Source organism: Nelumbo nucifera, chromosome 1 (assembly GCF_055504915.1).
Source record: "Nelumbo nucifera cultivar China Antique chromosome 1, China Antique-T2T, whole genome shotgun sequence".
NCBI classification, from domain to species: domain Eukaryota; kingdom Viridiplantae; phylum Streptophyta; class Magnoliopsida; order Proteales; family Nelumbonaceae; genus Nelumbo; species Nelumbo nucifera.
The window spans coordinates 48721188-48740850 of record NC_142649.1 but is presented as its reverse complement, the minus strand read 5'-3'; the positions used below and the strand labels follow the sequence as shown (position 1 = coordinate 48740850).

Here is a 19663-nt window from a genome sequence, read left to right as displayed (position 1 = left end):
GAGGTTACCAGATTCAAATCTGATTTGAATTTGGTCTCCCAGAGTGCATAAGGATAAAGGCCCAATCCTTTTGCCAACTTTAATCCCAGATTCGCCCCATAGATGGGTGATCATATCAGCCCAGCTCGAAATGGGCTTTTGGCCCATTAAGTGTTCAGTGCTTAACTAGTTTCCAATCTGCTGCCCAGTTGGGCTTCTTTGTATGGCGTGGGACTCAAGCATTGATCTACACACTAGCCACATGGGTTCGGCTCAGCCTTTATCACAAGGCCCAGCCGAATTCATTGAAAAGCTCAGTGAACCCCTGAGCCCATCACATGGACCCTATGGGCCCAACACTTACATTAAGTGGTCCCTGGGCCAAGCCATCTTATAAAAACCCAGGGACTGTGGGCAGGTGCAAGATTAGCTCATCAGGTACTATCCTAAATGGTCTTACACTTAACCTCTCAGCCCATAATGATCAAGCACATCCCGACAAGAGAGGACCTCTCCCTCGGCTGCAAGGAACAATGCTGCACTCTCCACTCACATGGATCCCGGGAATTAAAACCATTTGCAAACATTTTGAAACCGTATATATATATACATATATATATATATATATATAATATAATATAAATTTTGCAAAAACAAAATTCCAACGATTGAAATCAACTGCCGGCAGTTTGGTTTCCATCATAGAGAGTGCATTCCCGATCATTACCTTTGTCCGACAAAGGGGCTGATCCTGTCACTATGATCACCCACTCAGATGAATTCTCAGACTGCCCCAACATGCCCAGGTTTTGACCCCTGCTAAGGATCTCACTGATTGGCATATCAAAGACAGCCCGATCCGACACCTAGTGAAGTATTATAATTGAGTCTAGGGGTCTGGTGTAACTTTCCAGTTTTGCCCATCTGTCTCCAAGGTCCAGGGCAATACTGGAAATCTGGTCCGGTTCAAGGATTCGAGTAATCCCATTCTGCATGTGCCTTGGGTCTTACCCTGGTGGCCGATACAGGCCATCCCAACACTTGGCGGCACACCAGTATCAGCCTTGGTAGGATAAATCTCCCCAGACTTATCCAATGGCTGTGAACATTAAAAACTAACGCGTGTCTCATTAAGTGTCCAGTTTTGATATTTAAAACTAAATATCAAAAGTACATCAAATCGGATTGGAGCTAAGGGCATACAAAACTGTCTAACAAATTCCGCCCCTAGACTCTAAAGGTTGGCCGAAGGCTTTGAGGACTCGGAGAGGTCGCTACTGAGGCTAAGGTGTGTAGGCTGAGGTGGGGTGGAATCCGAGTACGGTAGAAGTCGAGGGTAGATGGCCGAAGTGTTGCAAGGAAGAAACTCATCAGAGGCCCCGGGTGAGAACCCGAGGTAGAGTCTCCGATGGTCAAGTTAGTACAGGGTATGAAGGGTGAGTACCAGGACAGGATCCTGGTAGATAGTTCTAGACTAAAGTCACAATAGCAGTTATTGCAATAGCTATTATGACAATAGCTGTAGGTCTTGAGTTTTTGTAACCCCCTTTACCTGGAGGGGGGTACCCCTATTTATACTTGAGCTGCTTGGAGGTAGGTGGAGATGAACACCTGAGATGGGAGCCGTACGAGGGCTTGCAGTGGGTTTGGCAGGGTCATGTGAGCGCATCGCGGTTGGCTCCATACGATGGGGGCAGGGTAATACCTGTTGTAGAGGATCTCGTTCCCTGATCTAGCGCTCGTGGGCTGGGCCTCCTAGCCTCAAATGGGCTGGGTTGGGTCACCCCACATCATTTGCCCCCCACTCCCGAGGCTGAAGAGGAAAATTTGGCTTCGGCTGATGGGAGTAATAATGGTGAGCGCCAGTGGGCCCGACAGCTAAGGTGTACCCTGTGGTGGCGTCCTCTTTTGTGTCTCTACCTGGTTTGTCTTTATGAGTTGGGCCGAGGCTGCGAATGGTTTACGACATTTCTGCTTCGGACAAGTGATTCGGCAGGTGCGCTCAGTGCTGATGTTTTGGTGCCGTCATTTGGGTTGAGAGCATAGGGGGTTGATGTCTGTTTAGGCCGAAGACCTGTGGAGCCGAAGGCTGTTTAGGCCGAAGACCTGTGGAGCCGAAGGCTGTTTAGGCCGAAGACCTGTGAAGTCGAAGGCTGTTTTAGGCCGAAGACCTATGAAGTCGAAGGCTATTTTAGGCTGAAGGCTTATGAAGCCCGAGGACCTGTGCATGAGACAGTTTTCCGGTCTGACCGATGCGCGCATTCGCGCGGCCGGGTCGCATAAGCTAGTGGTGAAGGGATGAGAGATCCATCATATGGATGGCTAGACCTTGCAGGAAGGTTGGGTGAAATTTAAAAAATTTCTCTCTTCCATGTGAGAATCACATTCCTTATTTTAAAAAACTACATTTTGAAGGATCAATCTTGAAACCAAACCATTACCATATCTGAAACCAAAAGGGAGTAGAGGGATATACTTGATACGGAGTAATAGTAAACCCCCAATGAAGGTGTTCACACCCAAGGAGAAGACCAAAGACTGCTTCCACCGAAGATGACACGGTGCGAGGTGAAGTAGAATCAGTAGGATGGTTTTTCGACAAGAACCGAATTCTTCAACAAGAATATGATGGAGGGCTGGTGAGCATGACTTCAGATTCCCTTTTCTAGCAAAAGGCAATATCAAGAACCGTTCTTGATCACTCCTACTAGTGGAGATCAAACTAGGTAGGGCGGAAAGAGCAGGAACAAGAGCAGAAGATAGAAGCAATTGAACTATATATTGTCTTTTCTCTTAAATCAGCAAACTATCTATTGTTTCTCCTTTTGTTATTGTATCTGTAGGTTAGGCCTGCTCTCCTATTTATAGCCTTAAAGAGAGGTTCTTCTAATCCCATTGGGAATTTCCTAATCCAAATCTTTTATTTGGATCTGGACTCTCTTTAAGAGATAAGGATAATCCCTTATCTTATCTGTAGATAAAGATCAGCCTTCCTAATCAAATTAGGAGTTTCGTGATCCAAATCTTTATTTGGATCTGGACTCTTTGATTTGATAGGGATAATCCCTTATCCTATTAGTTGATCCAAATCCCAGAACCACCCTTATTTAATTAATCTTATTAAGCCAGTTCGAATTGGGCTTTAGGCCCATTAAGTCTATGTACTCTGCCTCGGTTGTGGAATCTGTAGTGGACCCCTGTTTGCTGCTTTTCCAGCAAATAGCACACGATCCTATCGTGAAAACATCCCCAAATGTAGACTTTCTATCATCTGGATCCGATTGGAAATTGGCATCAGTATACCCTAGAACTTGTAGTGAACTACCATCGAATACCAGACAAAACTCTTTTGTCCTTCGAAGGTATTTGAGTATGTTCTTCACAGCAGTCCAATGCTCCTACCCTGGGTTGGCCTGGAATCTGCTTACCACACTCGCCTGAGCAATGTCCGGGCGAGTGCACAACATGGCATACATGATGCTCCCTACGGCTGAGGCATAGGGAACATCTCTCATGCCCTCAATCTCCTCAAGAGTCTTTGGAGACATCTTCTTGGAGAGAGTGACTCTGTGCCTGAAAGGAACGTTTTTTTTCGTGGAGTTCTCCATGCTGTATCTTTTGACTATTTATGGGAACGTTTTCAAGGAACGTTTTTTGCCTGAAAGGAACGTTTTCAAGGATCAATCTTGAACCAAGAACCGAACCAGATCTGAAACCAAAAGGTAGGAGAGGGAGGTACCTGATTCGAAGAAACAATATCTCCCAATGAAGGTGTTCACACCCAAGGAAAACTCCAAAGACTGCTCCCACTGAAGATAACACAGCGTAGGGTGGAGCAGAATCAGCAGGTTCTTCACAAGAACCGAATCCTTCAACAAGATTTCGATAGAGGGAATGTGAGCACGACTTCAGATCAGTTTTTCTCCAAAAACTGATATCAAGAACACTTCTTGATCGCTCCTATAGTGGAGATCAAACTGGCAATGGCGGCAGCAGGAGGAGGGCGCAAGAGCAGAAGATGGCGTAGTCTTACTGTAGCTGTCTTCTCTCTTTCTGTGATCTAAGATCAGTTGTGTTCAGATGAATGGAGGTTAGCCCTCCACCTCCTTTTATAGCCTTAAAGAGAGCTCCTAATCTCATTAAGAGTTTCCTAATCCAAATCTGTATTTGGATCAAGACTTCTCTTTAAGAGATAAGGATAAGCCCTTATTTTATCTGTAGATTAGGTCAGCCCTCCTAATCTTATTAGGAATTTCCAAATCCAAATCTGTATTTGGATCTAGACTCTTTGAGTGGATAGGGATACCTCCCTATCCTATATGCTGATCCAAATCCCAGATCCACCCCCTTCTTTAACTAATCAAATTAGACCAGTTCGATTTGGGCTTTAGTCCCTTTAAGTCCATGTGCTCACTAACCTTCCAAACTACAAACTGCTGCCTAGTTGGGTTTCCTTGTATGGTGTGGGACCCAAACATTGATCTACACATCAGCCACATGGGTTTAGCCTAGCCTCTGTTACAAGGCCTGGCCGAATTCACTGTTATGGGCAGTGAACCCCTGAGCCCATCACCATGGGCTCTTAATGGGCCCAACACTTACACTAAGTGGTCCCTGGGCCAAGCCACCTTATAAAAACCCAGGGACTATGGGCAGATGCAAGATTAGCCCATTAGGTATTACCCTCAATGGTCTTACACTTCACCTCTCAGCCCATAATGATTAAACACTACCCGACAAGAAAGGACCTTTCCCTCGGCTGCAAGGAACAGTGCTGCACTCTCTACTCACATGGATCCTAGGAATTAAAACATTTTGCAAACATTTTGAAACCGTAATATATATATGTATATCTCTATATAAATATATTTTGCAAAAGACAAATTTCAACGATTGAAATCGGCTGCCGACAGCTTTGGTTTCCATCAGAGAGAGTGCATCCCTGATCATTACCTTTGTCCGACAAAGGGGCTGATCCTGTCACTATGATCACCCACTCAGATGAATTCTTGGACCGTCCCAACATACCCAGGTTTTGACCCCCTCTAAGGATCTCACTGATTGGCATATCAAAGACAGTTGAATCCGACACCTAGTGCAGTATCATAATCGAGTCTAGGGGTCAGGTGTAACATTCCAGTTTTGCCCACTACTGGTGGGCCACCAGTCTCCAAGGTCCAGGGCAATACTGGAATTCTGGTCCGGTTCAGGGTTTCAAGAAAACCCACACTGCATGTACCTCAGGTCTCACCCTGGCAGCTGAGACAAGCCACCCCAACCAACTTGGCGGCATATCAGTGTCAGCCTTGGCAGGATAAATCTCCCCAGATCTATCAAACGGCTGTGAAGATTCTAAACTAACACGAGTCTCATATGTGTCGAGTTTAAGGGTATTTTACAGAAGCACACCACAATAACATGAATCAAATATGTACTTTATTCATTTACATTAAATGTCATAAGGTACATCGTTCTGATTGGAGCTAAGGGCATATACTGTCTAACAAGATTAGTCATTTTATTTCTGTTATGTGCTTATGTGGCTGTTTTAATAGAGACTTCCTGTCCCATACTTAAGTGAGGGGCAGTTTAGTCTTTGTACAACTAATTAGAGGCTAATCCATATTAGAGGTCGACTGATAGGGTTTATGCTATCAGATTTGACAGTTCTTCTTCTTTCTCCCTTACTCTCTACTGGTTCGAACTACTTAAACAGAGTTGTCAAAACAGTATGAAATATTGAATATGGACCAATTTCTAGTTATACCCTGGACCTTGGAGATAGATGAGCAAAATTGGAAAGTTGCACTTAACCCTAGACTTGATAATGATACTGCACTAGGTCTTGGACTGAACTACTTTTGATATGCCAATCAGTGAGTGGGTGATCATTGTGATGTGATCAGCCCCTTTGTTAGACAAAGAGAAGATCAGGGTTTATATTTATGATATTATTTTATGAAAAATGTTTGCAAAAGGTTTTAATCTTGGGATCAATCTAAGAAGAGGGTGTGACACTACATTTAGCAGTTGGGGAAGAGGTCCTTCCCTTTGAGTAGTGTTTGGTCATTTATGGCTAAGAGATCGAGAGCAGAAGACCATTATAGGGCTGAAACCTGATGGTCTTCATCTTATGTCAATCCATTGCCCTTGAGTTTCATAGGGTGGCTGAAACCAAGGGTCACTTATTCTTAAGTGTTGGCCCTAGATTGAGTCCAATTCGATTGGCTCAGGGGCTAACTGACTTTGTTTAGTGAATTTGGCCCACGCTTTGTCTTGACATGGGCTAAACCCATGTGGATTGATATAAGACCTTTGTGGGTCTCATGCCATACATTATCCAAGCCAAGCCCAATAAGGTTTACAATGGTTATTTTAATGAACCACTTAAAAAGGAAATGGGCCTTAGCCCATTAACTAAACTAGTTAGACTAGTCACATGAAAACTGTATGGATATATCCATATTATCTAATGTAATTAGAGACTTACCCAAATCAGATTTGGGTAAGTCCTAATTACATTGAGAATGAGGTCCTACTGCAACACATCAGATGTGAAGTGGTTTTACGACTGAGAAAATCCAAGCTTCTTGGAGGAGCAGTTTGGCTAAAGACTAATTTTAAGATCGACCTCTGACATCAACTATGCCATCTTTAGTTGGGAGGTTGATTTGGGTTTAAGTTGTGGGTGTGAACCACCAATCTTGGAGTTGTAATTTGTGGACTTTGCATCAGGTATGCTCAGTTTAATTTTGGAATTCGAATATGGTTTGACCCAATGTTAGATCGATCCTAGGAGAATCCGATTCTCCAAATTCAAAGAATCCAGTTCTTGAGTTTGGATTGAATTTTTATTTTGAAATTCGGACATAAACCTTAGCTGGTTTGGCCATCATACTGATGATTCTCAGTCTGTTCAAATAGGGTATGATTTGACTAGCACTACTTGAACCCCATCTGCATTTGCTGAACAACCATACAAAACCTGTTGAAACATGTTCTATGTGATTGTTTCAACCCATATAGGGAATTTACCAGCTGGCACACCTTATGGTCATTACTCTCAACCTAAAACCCAAGAAGCTGAATCATATAGGCTTCCTCTTCCAAGTTACCATTCAAGAAAGCATTCTTGATATCTAATTGGTGAAACTTCCCGTCTAAGTTAGTAACCAACGATAGTAGAACCTGAATAGAGTTCACTTTATAATCAATCCGTACACCTGTGTATAACCCTTGGCCACTGTCCCATTTTCCTTATGCTTCACCAAGAACATTCATTTGCACCATAGTAGGCCCTATCCTATAGGAAGATCAACCAGATCTGAAGCATTATTTTTGTGAAGATCACTAATTTCTTCATTACCTTGTTAACTCAAGAATTAATAATCCCTTTATAACATTCTTTGGAATGGAGACACTGCCATTGGTAGAGAAGAAAGAAAGTACAGAAGGAAGTGAGACTTCTTCATAGGAAATATTTAGTGGTACAAGAGCTAGTAGCATCCTTTCTTAGAATCATGAATGCTTAGAATCACCTTGTCCCTAACCAAAACTCTTTTGTCCCAGCCATCATCTGCTAGCTCATGAATGCTTAGAATCACCTTAGCCCACAACTGATCCTTGTCCACTCTTTTGAGTATTTCCTATGCCTTAACCACCAACACTCTTATCTACTAAATTGGCCAATGTAGACTTTATCAACATAATCTTACCACCCAAAGAGAGATCATTTTTCTTCTATGAAGCTAATCTCTTGGTGACTCTGTCGACTATGGGGATCCAAAAAATTGCTATTTCTCATATTATCTCCTAAAGGTAGCCCCAAATAATTCACTGGCCATTGAGAAACCATACATTCCAAAATATCTGCACTTTCTGATGCCTCCTCATCCATATTAAACCCCACCACACAACTCTTATCAGAAGTAACTTTCAGACTTGACATTTTCTCAAAGAATTGAACCACGAATTTCAAATTCCTAACTGAATTGACATCATCTCCTTCACAAAAGAGAATAGTATCATAATATTAGGCTTATAAGCCTTCTCCAAAGTCCAAATCAAGCTTGCAAACTAAGTCCCTTCTTCCATAAGAAGGGACTATTAGGCTTATAAGAATTCAAATATACCAATTCCAAAAGTTGCAACAAATTTTGATAAAAGCTCCCTCTTGAAAGAAAGAATAATACTACTAGAATAGACATCATATATGATATGATTGAGAAAGACCAGAAGAATGTCATAGAAAGCCATTCAAGGAGAAGCCAGGGTAGCCCTAAGATGAGCAAACATCCCAATCGTTGTCCTTTATGCCATGCATGTTTGTTACCAATTTATGCCACGATTTTTTTTTTAATAGGCAATTTTTACAATTATTTCCCTAAGGGTAAATAAATCTCATAAACTTCAACTCTCCTTGATGAAATGATTATCAACTTCTATGTCTTTTGTCTGATCATGTTGAATAAGATTGTGAATAGTTTTGTTGGCAGCCTTATTATCACAATATAGTCTCATAGGCTAGTTAACCATGATCCCCAAATCAGCAATAACACGTTTGACCTAGATTAGTTTAGTCTCACTATATGTCCTAATTCTGTACTCTGCCTCAAGGTCCTCAACACTAGATCTAGAAACAACCAGTTGTTTATTGCTCCTTCATGTAATAAGTTTCCTCCTACTAGGGTATAGTAATTAGTAACCCATTCAGGTGTGGTGTCCTTGGTTCATGCATATATTGACTTTGTATTACCTTCTCTTCACAGTTTCATCTCCCTAAAACCATTCTTGTTGGTCAGTTGGTAGAGGATGATAACATAGATTGTGGCAATCTCAGACTTGACCTACGTCTTCATGTTTACTTTCTGCTACTAGTACTGAACTTGTCTGCAGAAATAATGGATGGAATCTTTGGCACAAGTGCCTTGTCTGCAGAAATTTACTACTAATTTAATTATTGTTGCTCGTTTTGGTTGTTTATCTTCTACTACTACTTCTTTTGCTCATATTAATAAATCTTGCATTTCATGGGGTTTGAGTAAAGTTCACATTTACCTTTTCCATCTACCGCTGTGAATTCTTCTTTTCCTTTTAATTTGATTCACAGTGATGTTTGGTTGTCTCTTGTACCCTCAAAGTTGGGATACCAATACTTAGTTATTTTTTTTGATGACTTTACATGTTATACCTGAATACACTTTTAGATACAAAACTTAAAAGTTTTCTCTACCTTTAAACCGTTTTAGGCCCTTGTTAAAAATCAATTTGATGCTACTATTGGCACTTCACGTTCAGATTCAGCAGGAATACCTCGACTGAGACTTTTAGATCCACTTGAAGGAATAGGAATTCAATCACAAAGATCATGTCATGGGACTCCACAACAAAATGGGGTGGCGGAATGGAAAAATGAACACATTGATTGTTGTAAGAACTTTGTTGCAAGATTCCCATTCACCTACTTCTTTTTGGGCAGAGGCGGCCAAAACTGTTGCATACTTCATTATCTTCCTTCCCTCTTTCATTCTCCATGGTATCTCTCCTTTTCAATGTTTGTTTCATCGGTCTCCGAATTTCTCTTTCCTTCATATTTTGGCAGTGCTTGCTTCATTCATCTTCCTCCTTGTGAAAGCATGAATTTCACTCCTTCATTAGCTTTGTGTGCTTTCTCTGGATATAGCGTGGATCATAAGGAGTTCCTCTACAATGACCCTCAAGCTTAGTGGATTAGGATTTCTAGAAATGTTGTCTTTCTTGAGAATGTCTTTTTCTTTGTTCACATTGTTAAATTGTACACTCCTTTGTCTCTGTTTTGCATTCATTTGATTCTACAGGTACTATGAACTCCACCTCTACCCTCTTGGAGTCTATTTGCTAGTATGTAAGGAAGCAAATGGCTGCTTCAGAACTTGCTCCTTTACCCCCTTCTCCACTAGCTTATTGTTCTTCCTTCTATTGATACTTTTAAGCAATGTTTTCAACCCATCGTTGACCCGACTGGTTTAACTGTTCGAACCGTCACCCGACTAGGATTTTGGGTCTGGTTCTGTGAAAACCTATTAGTCAGTCAAAACTGTTGGCTTGGTAAAAAACCATTCAACCCGGCTAGTTCAACCGTTTACCCGTTTGACCTGGTCACCGGTTGCAGGTTGTAGACTCAATGCATGCAAACTTTCGGAGGCCATAAATTTGCACTCTGATGTCCGATTTGGGTGATCTTTTTTTTTTATTTTAGGTAACTTTTCAAGATTTATGCGTCCCAAGGTGCTGTAGGTGCCTTGTCCCGCTATTTTTGCGAAAAGAAAACCTTTTTTGGCCTCAAATTGCAATTTTTAATATTTTTATATATAAAAAAATTAAAAACTGAATTAAAAAATATATATTAAATATAAAATAATACATTTAACATATCTAAAACATAATTATACATATAAAATAATACATTTAACATATTTTATTGATAAAATATGTATTTGTACACACACCCACATATATATATATATATACATATAGCCTTTGGGTCAGTTTTTAAAACATTGCTTTTAAGTACTACTCCATAACCATCTTCTTTCGCTCTTTTATTATCCTCTCTTTATTGTTCTTCTCGTATCTCTAGACCCCCTGACCTCTATAGTTTCTCTTCAACCATAGTTGCTTCTTTGTTGTCTTGTTGTCTTCAAATATTCCAAAGACTCGTCAGCAAGGTATGGTAGTCCCACATTGGAAAGAAGCTATGGATGCTGAAATTTGTTGTCTTGCTGTCTTCAAATATTCCAGATACTTAGGGTCTTGTTTTAACATCGCCAGATGCCTCAATCATTAGTTAGCAAATGGGTTCATTCTATCAAGCTGAAGTCAGATGGTAGCTTTGATAGATACAAGGCTTGGATGGTTTTACAAGGACTAATAGGAGTATGGGATTGATTATGAGGAGACATTTGCACTTGTTGCAATGATGACTATAGTCCACTTAAAGGAAATAGTGGGACATTCATCAAATGGATGTAAAGAATGCTTTTCTTCACGGTCACTTAAAAGGAAATAATTTTTATGAAGCCTCTTCTTGGATATTGTGATGATCCAACTATGGTTTGTCACCTCAAGATATCTCTTTATGGACTCAAACATGTACTTCAGGCTTAATTTGTGGGGTTTCGTTCTATCATTATAGAGGCCAAGTTTGTACAGATTTGTGGGGTTTCGTTCTCTCTCTAGCCTCCTTTCATCACTTTTATTAATAATTCTAAGTCTGAGCACAATTACTTGGATGCCCTTAATGGGGCAGCCTACACTAAAGAAATAATTAAAGAAAATAAAAGAAGGCCCATAAGGGCCATAACTAAGAAATATAACTTTTAAATACTACTTAATGTGCTTAGCTCAATGTGCTTAGCTCTATCATGTTGAACTGCATTTTGAGCAATGTTAATAGCAGATTGGTTATCACAATACAACATTAATGGCTCGTCACATGAAATACCCATCTCATTAAGGAGAGATCTAAGCCAATAACAACTCAGAAACACCATGGGCTATAGCTCTATACTTTGCTTCAGCTGAAGATCTAGCAACCATTGATTGTTTTTTGCTTCTCTAGGAAACAATATTTTTGGCTACCATAGCACAATATCCTGATGTGGATCTTTTGTCATCTACATTTCCTGCCCAATCAACATTTGTATATGCTTCTACCTTCATGTGTCCATGTTTAGCAAATAATATACCCTTCCTGGGGGTTCCCTTAAGGTAGCATAACACCTTTCTTCTAGCAGCCATATGTGTGTCTCTCGGAGCATGCATGAATTGGATGATGACACTCACAATATATGAAATGTCTGGACGAGTCATACATAGATAAAGAAGTTTCCCCAGTAACCTTTGAAACACTCCCCTGTTAGCTAAAAGTTCTCCATCATTAGCTGAGAGTATGATTCACATCAATAGGGGTAGAGGCAAGTTTAGCACCAAGTTTTCCCATCTCAGTAAGAAGGTCTAGCACATACTTTTGTTGAGAAATAAAGATACCTTCCTTGGACCTAGCAACCTCAATGCCCAAAAAATACTGTAACTCCCCTAAATCTTTAATTTCAAATTCAGAACTGAGAAATTTATTGAGAGCACTAACTTCTTCTGTATCACTACCAATAACCACAATATCATCTACATAAACTATAAGAAATGTCACCAGTGTGCCTTTTCTCTTAACAAAGAGGGTATGATTTGATGGAGTCTATCAAACCAAGCACGTGGAAGTTGTTTCAAGCCATAAAGTGATTTCTTCAACACCTTACCCTGCATTTCCTTGCCATATATACCAGGAAGAAGGGACATATATACCTCTTCAGTGAGATCACCATTTAGGAATGCATTCTTAACATCAAATTGATACAGAGGCCAATCATAACTCACTGCTAAGGATAAAAGAACTCTCACCAAAGTCATCTTAGCAACTCAAGAAAGGAATTCGAACCTCTCTCTAGCCTCCTTTCATCACTTTTATTAATAATTCTAAATCTGAGTACAATTACTTGGATGCCCTTAATGGGGCGGCCAGCACTAAAGAAATAATTAAAGAAAATAAAAGGTCCATAAGGCCCATAACTAAGAAACATAACTTTTAAATACTACTTAAAAGAAATAAAGAATACTAAGGCCCATTCGGCCCATTCTCCTTACAGAACTACAGGTGATATTACAAGGATTTTTTGGCCTTTACATGACTTTTCTGTTGCCATTTTGTAGGTGTGCTTGTATTCCCTTTGGAATGAGTTTTACCTTATAGTTCCTATGTTTCTGATATTTAAAGTGCTGTTTTTCATTAAAAAAATTGATAATCAGTTATCATTTCCATATTTGATATTGTATATTGGTAGTCTTCAACAGGATGGTTCTCTTCACATTTGCTTGATAGCTTGAGACTACGTGTTGCAACCAGGTTCCTATCTGTATATCCTAAACTGGGTGCAAAAGACTTGTTGAAATCTGTGTCTGAGCGTTTTGAAAAATCCAAATGGATGCAAGTCCTAAGAAAAGACTCAAGATCTGGTGAGGAAGAAAAGGAAGAGAATCAACAAAATGCAGGTTAACTTTGCATTTTGTAAAAAAGTATTATAACTTTTTTAGCACTGCAGTTTGGGTTTCAAGTCTGTCTTTTGTGCATAATGCAACTAGTTATGTTACTATTAGTGTCTAAATCAAACTTTACACATTAATCTTCCAGGAGTGTCACCTACAAAATGTAATCATTCAGAACTTGTAAGCAATGATGGCAAAGATGAACCAGATGATGATGATGATGGTGATGATGAAGATGAGGATGATGAAATTGAAGATGAAGAAGATGATGAGGAATTAGAGGATTATGAATTGCTTCACATGGTAATTATTTTCAACTTTAGGTCCCTGCATTGACCTTTTTCTTATTTAATTTTAATTATATCCTCTTTTCTTGTAGGCTGGTGAGGATGGTGATTTCTCTCTGCAATCTTGTTGTATCTTTCTAAACATGCTAATGATGTGTGTGTGTGTGCGCGCGCGCTTGTGGAGTGGTGGACTCGATATGGACCTAACCTTGGCATTTTTTTTCACAAAGTGGTGCTCTCATACTTGAACCTAGGTTCTCAAACTTATCAGCTTTATCATTACACCAATCATGTGGTTGCCAGGGAGGTAAGTGCCACAGTAAGTCCATCTCTCAACTCCCTCTATTCGCAAGACCATCAGCCAGAAGATTAGTTGATCATGGAATCCACATGACCAAACTATATTCACCACTGGAAGCTGATGCTTGCCCTCCAAGATTTGACAACACAATGGCCATGGACTGTTGGGGCAGTTTTGCATTATTATGGGGGGTCTCCCAAAGTCTCTTCTACCAGTCCAATCTTTAAGGAATAAGTTGAACATACCCATGACCAATAGGCCCGGAGTAGACTGATAACTTGTACCTTGTGGTCTTTGTGTGCCTCAGCAATACCTGAGGACCCTAGGTTTCTTATGGGGCATCCATCATTGATTCTGCCAACATTACCTCCCTGTATGTTTCTTGGTGTTCACATCTTTCAAGCTTAAAAGTTAAGCAAAATAGGCTTAAACAGTTTAATAGTTCAGTGGGTTTAATAAATATTAATTGGAGACATGGAAGTGTTTGGAATAATTTTGATCAACATGATTATAGTGGTGGTGTTTGGACTCCATTAGGCTCACTTAGTCATGCAGCAGATAAAATGGAATACATCTTTGAGAATGACCTGCAGGTGTAAGAGGATCCAGTTTACTTGGTAAACTTAGCATCATTTTGTGTTTTTGTCTTTGAGTTCATTAGAATCTGATTTTATATTTTACAGTAGTTGCTTCCATAAGAGGGCGGGCTTTGGCACAATGGCTGTGTATGTGCAGGGGCAAGGCTGTGTACATCTCTCCCTCCCCAGACCCTGCATTGGCTGGAGCCTTGTGCACTGCGCTGCCCTTTTAGTAGTGGCTTCCATAACATGATCAGTTCTTTTCATTTTGATGACTTATGTCATGTGGGATTAGGTTAAAATACCACCAAAGTTCTTGAAACTTCCCTTTGATTTATTCATGTCAGAAGAATTTGTTTTTCCTATATTTATATTAGATACCAATGGAGAAAACATTTCCAAGAACTACCTACAAGAGCTCTTTGGCAGTTTTCCATCAGCTGAAGCAGGTAGAAGCAAGGGGCAAGATGCTGATATTAGTGATGGTGAATATCAGATATACGAGCAAGATAGTGGTGACAATGATGACCATTTTGATGATGATGATTACTAGCGTGGGTTTAGGTTCCCAGTAATTTATTCAGGTAGATTTTTGTTCTGTAATTGTTTCATATCCAATTTTTTATTCACATGCCATTGTCATTGTTCTATTTTGTAAATCTAAGTGGACCTAGGGGTTGTTTGCTAGTTAAGTATATAAAATATGACAAAAATGCTGGCATGGAACTTGTTCTTGTCTTGAAAAAACAAAATCATGCATATTGGTGAAAACCCATCTAAATTTTTGATTCCTATCTTTTCTCTTTTGTTGAAATTTGTATCTTGCAAGTTGATCAAAGGTATATAGAAAGCAAGAGCCCCCAAATGTGATTGGCTCAAATATCAATCAGATAGTTCATGGTTGTGCTCAATGTTTGCAAAGGTACCTAGCGACAATTTTCCAAAGCTAGGTGATTGACCTTCAAGGTTAAACTAGGGACTTATTGTGTTTTAGGTGACTACTTACGAGCTGTAGCCTTTGATTAGGTGGTTCTTTGTGAATTGTAATGTGTATATCTTCAAACTGAGGATACGGACTATTGGATATGCATCATCAAGATTTCAAACGTCTAAGCTTTTGAACATTCACAGCTAACACATCTAATGGTCCGTTCAGGAAGGCTGAGCTGAAGATTCAGCTGTTTTGAAGTGCTCTAGATAAGTTATTCAAAGAGGTTAAAGTGGGCACCCTTCAAAGCTCAGTTTGGAAAGAGTATAATGCAAATATGTGGAGTGCAAAACCTTGTATTTTGTATGTATTGGCACTGTACATATTTGTATTTGTACTCCTTCCAAACTGAGTCTTAGTTTGGAAAGAGTTGCAAATATAAATATTTTGTATTTCTAAACCTGTATTTTCACTGTACATATTTTCATTAGTATTCTGCCCATTGTGTATTAGTTATATATTGTGCGTATATTTATGTGAAGAGAAAAAGGACTCATCTTAGTACATGATTATAGGCCGCCGCTTCGGATGGCAATAAGATCTTGTTCTGTCAGATATAAGAACAGGGGTTTGTTTTGTCCGGAAATATTATTGCTGGGGATGAGATCTGTACCATGGTTTAAACTTAAAGTACTGGTATGTTCAATTTTCTGTATGGGCGTCTAAACTAAAACCATCGATACTCGTTTTTCTTTTTCTTTTTTTATTTCTGTTTCAGTTCAATAATTCAAGGATAGTTATATTCGGAGAGTTTTTGACGTTTACATCCTTGGGGCCCTCTGTAATTCTGTATGTAGTGTTTTGGTGGCCCTGAAAATGGGCATATATCATACGAAACAGTTTACTGATGTAGGTACCAAACAAATTAGAGCAACTTGGGTGATTTACCTATAGAAGTTAAATAAGATGGCCTTCTATCCTCTTCTGTATCTTTTTTATTAATTTTTTATGGCTGCAAGCCTGCAACTTGGGATAGCCCAACCCGAGACTAAAATATTACAGGGGATGGGCATGCATTTTCAGTTCCCAGGCTGGGCTTGGGCCAAGAAATTCAGGCTTTTCCAATATTTAGGTTTGGCTTGGGTTTAACCCTTGAAGAATCCTAGCCCGGACCGATTCTTATGTAAGCACACTAACTGGTGCCTAAATCAATTATATGTTACTGTAAAGGTGTATAGGTAATTAGGTTACTGTGCATCTTTTATTAAGGTGATTCATATTTTACTTTAAATCTCAAACCCTAAATAGGGTTTGGAAGTTTGGGCTTCACCTCGGACTAGGTCCTATGTTTTAAGTGGTTGGGTTGGGCTTGGGTTTACCATAAACCTGTCCACCGTGCCTGGAGTGCACCCCCTTAGTATTACATAGGACGGATTAGTGATTACCAAGAGGTGTGAAGATAGAGCAGGGTGCAAATGAGACCCACTAGCCATATAAGGAATAGCCTGCGGTTCCATGGGTTTGATCCCGGAATTTACATCTGTACTCCACATTGTGTGCCCCACAAACGCTACACAGCACATCCCAACCGTGTATTGTGGACATGTCCCAATGACAAGTATGAGAGATGTTTCCAATGCATGCTGGATCTACGATATGTAGTCAAGTAATTACTCAACTCAATCAAATTAACTAAACAACACATAGCGTAGCACTCAAGAATCATATAATTTGCATGTCGTTGACATTAAGGTTGTGTTTAGTTTGAAAGAAAAATAAGAGAAATAGAAAGTGAGGGAAAGTTCTTAAAGAATTATACAAAATTTGTTCAACTTTCTATCTCTTATTCTCTGTCAAACCAAAAAGGGCTAATATAAAATTGATATTATAATTAATTTAAGTTCATATTAAATTTATGGGAAAATCTATGCAGTTGTAGAGGCATGATGAATTTTGATAAATATCATGTCCCTTTTGTATCATAGTCCAACTCTAAATTTTTCTATTCATTCTTTGCATAGTTCCAAGATTGAAGGAAGCAGCATTGTTGAATGGAGAAACCAAACGAGATTTACTACCACACTGTCCTAGTGCTGTGCTGAAACAACAATATCAAAGCCTTTGATATATAGATGTGACCCCACCTTGAACTGACGTCTTGGTGAGGCCACAACAATAAATCAAAGGCTATGACTTTTGTTTTTTTTTCTTTTTTTTTTTTTTTGTTTTAGCCGCTGCAGAGTGCCAACTGGTTGGTTGATGAAGTCTCTTGCTGGTTATGGTGGAGACTTTGCGATCAATTCTGCCTGCATTTATTGGTCTATTCGGAAGGTTATGGGTCAAAACAAAAATGTTTTGAAAAAGACCCGGAGCCAAAATTACTTTAGCCATCCGGGTTGAATGGGTCAATGGTTCAACCGCCTAGGTCAATGGTTTTGGTTAAAATTCTTATTCGGGAATGAAATGGAAGCAGTTGCCCAGATGATTTTCTAGGTGGAAAATACGACCATCCAGATCAACAATTATTCAAAAACCATTACAAAAACAGTCAGGAGCAGCTTGATGTACACAACTAATCGTATATATATATAGCATGGTAGTCAACAAGGAAACAACATATATAGGGCAATAATCCCCTTACTTATCCCTAAAATCTCTCTCTCTCTCTCTCTCACACACACACACATACACACATACACACACATTCCCAATCAACTAAATCCTCTCTTCTCCTGAAAATTCTCCTAAAATATCTCCCCAGCTAAAACTTCCTCCTAAAACATCTCCTAACCTATCTCACAATAAACGACCTAATTCTAATGCCTCTTTCCAAACCCCCTATCTCTCCTTCTCTATCTCAAATAATATTAAGATGAGTAAAATATATCTAAAAGACTAATAAGAATAAAATAAATAATATAATAAGTAAAATAATAAATGTAATAAAATTTAACAATTAGAAAACTTATTACAATTACATGTAATATTTTTCATGTTGTCATTGAAAATTTAATAATTAATTATAATAATTTTAATTTAAAAATGATCAAATTAATAAAAAATTCATAATAATTGTAAAATTTAATTACAATAATATTATACTTAATTTATAATAACAAATTATAACAAGATTAAAAATTTTAAACAATAATAAACTTAGCATAATATCATACATAAATTACGAATCAATAACAATTTACTAAATAATTTGAAATTTAATAAACATAAAAGTGAATTTAGTCTTGGGTTGGCTAAACCCTAATTGTATGAGCAGCCTCTCTTGGGCACAACCCACTCTATCTATGAGCAACAATTCCTATATCTCTATCAGAAATTTAATTGCCATAGATGCATTAAGAACAAAGAATTCGTAGGAAACCCATTCTTGTTGAATGAATGCCAAACGAATCATGCATGTTATCTCTAAAATGCATTCAATCTATTTTCTTGATTAGTTGATTTGATTACCTAAACCCTTTCTCAAGCAATTCAAGCAATCCAAGAAACAAGAATAATTCGGCCAAAGATTACTGACGGGTTTGTCGAAGCCCTCAAAATTAATGCTAGTACCACAATAAGATATTTGCAGTAAAAGTGGTATTAGGTTAAATCCCACAGGGAGATAACAGTAGTCTCTTAGCCGAATGGATAATATTACTGAGTGGGAAAATTAAATACTGAAATTAAAAGAAGAAATAGCAAGCAAACAAGAGAAATCAGCCTTACCGAATTCTGGTTCAGGGGTTCGGTTTTGCCAATTGGCCATCGATCATAGGTATCCCAGGAAATCTTGCAATTCAAGCATTTAACCTTAGATTTATTAGGATAGCCAGAATAAACCTTGTGTTTTCCTAATACAGCTGATCAAACCCAACATTCGATCAATACTTCACTACTCAACTGGGTGCGATAGTGTTCCATATTAACCAGTAATGGCATTAAGATTTGTGAAAACAGTTAAACCAAAACAACAATAATTGAGATAGCTGCAATTATTGCATCTTGTTCCATCGATTCCTTTTAGGTTAAACCATGTCAATACATTGGTCAAAGGCTGTCACGAACAATTGACCCAAAAAGATATTAACCTAATTGCTACTTGTACCACTATTCGTGACAATTACGGATCACCAAAATCATGGATAGCAATAGGAAAATCAACATTAATTCAGTTTGTTAGTCTAATTAACATTAACATCCAATGAAAATATGCACCAGAATCAATGAATACTTGAATTAGAAAACAAGAACTGAAATTAAATACAGAACCTCACAATCACTCAATCGGACCTCCCCCCTTGAACCAGAAAAGGGAAGTTTAGCTGCTCATGATCTTCGAACCCTCCATGTGTTTCTTCTCTATGACTGAACTGCTCTCTTGGTAGCTTGAGTTGCTTGGTGATCTCTTGGATCTTGGGGTGACTGATGCTAGAGCTGGTCTGGCCCCCTCTTTATATAGCCAAAGGAGAGGGCTGTTTTTCAACTCCTTCTAGGAGATCATCTTATCTTCAGG

At 39.0% G+C, this 19663-nt stretch overlaps 1 protein-coding gene across 2 annotated transcripts in view; it reads left to right on the top strand.

Annotated features, from left to right (window-relative positions):
- Positions 1-15014, top strand: part of LOC104590570 (uncharacterized) — a 95442-nt gene extending 80428 nt beyond the window's left edge. Inside the window, exons 11-14 of one of the 2 annotated variants that reach the window (XM_088896660.1) lie at positions 12855-13026; positions 13202-13359; positions 13436-13472; positions 14600-15014. In XM_088896660.1, coding sequence (XP_088752786.1) covers positions 12855-13026; positions 13202-13359; positions 13436-13472; positions 14600-14775 — 543 coding nt within the window. In that variant the 3' untranslated portion in view covers positions 14776-15014. Of the gene's footprint in view, positions 1-12854; positions 13063-13201; positions 13360-13435; positions 13473-14599 lie in introns of both variants that reach the window. The other variant, XM_088896659.1, reaches the window with a different exon arrangement.
- Positions 15015-19663: the final 4649 nt, after the last annotated feature.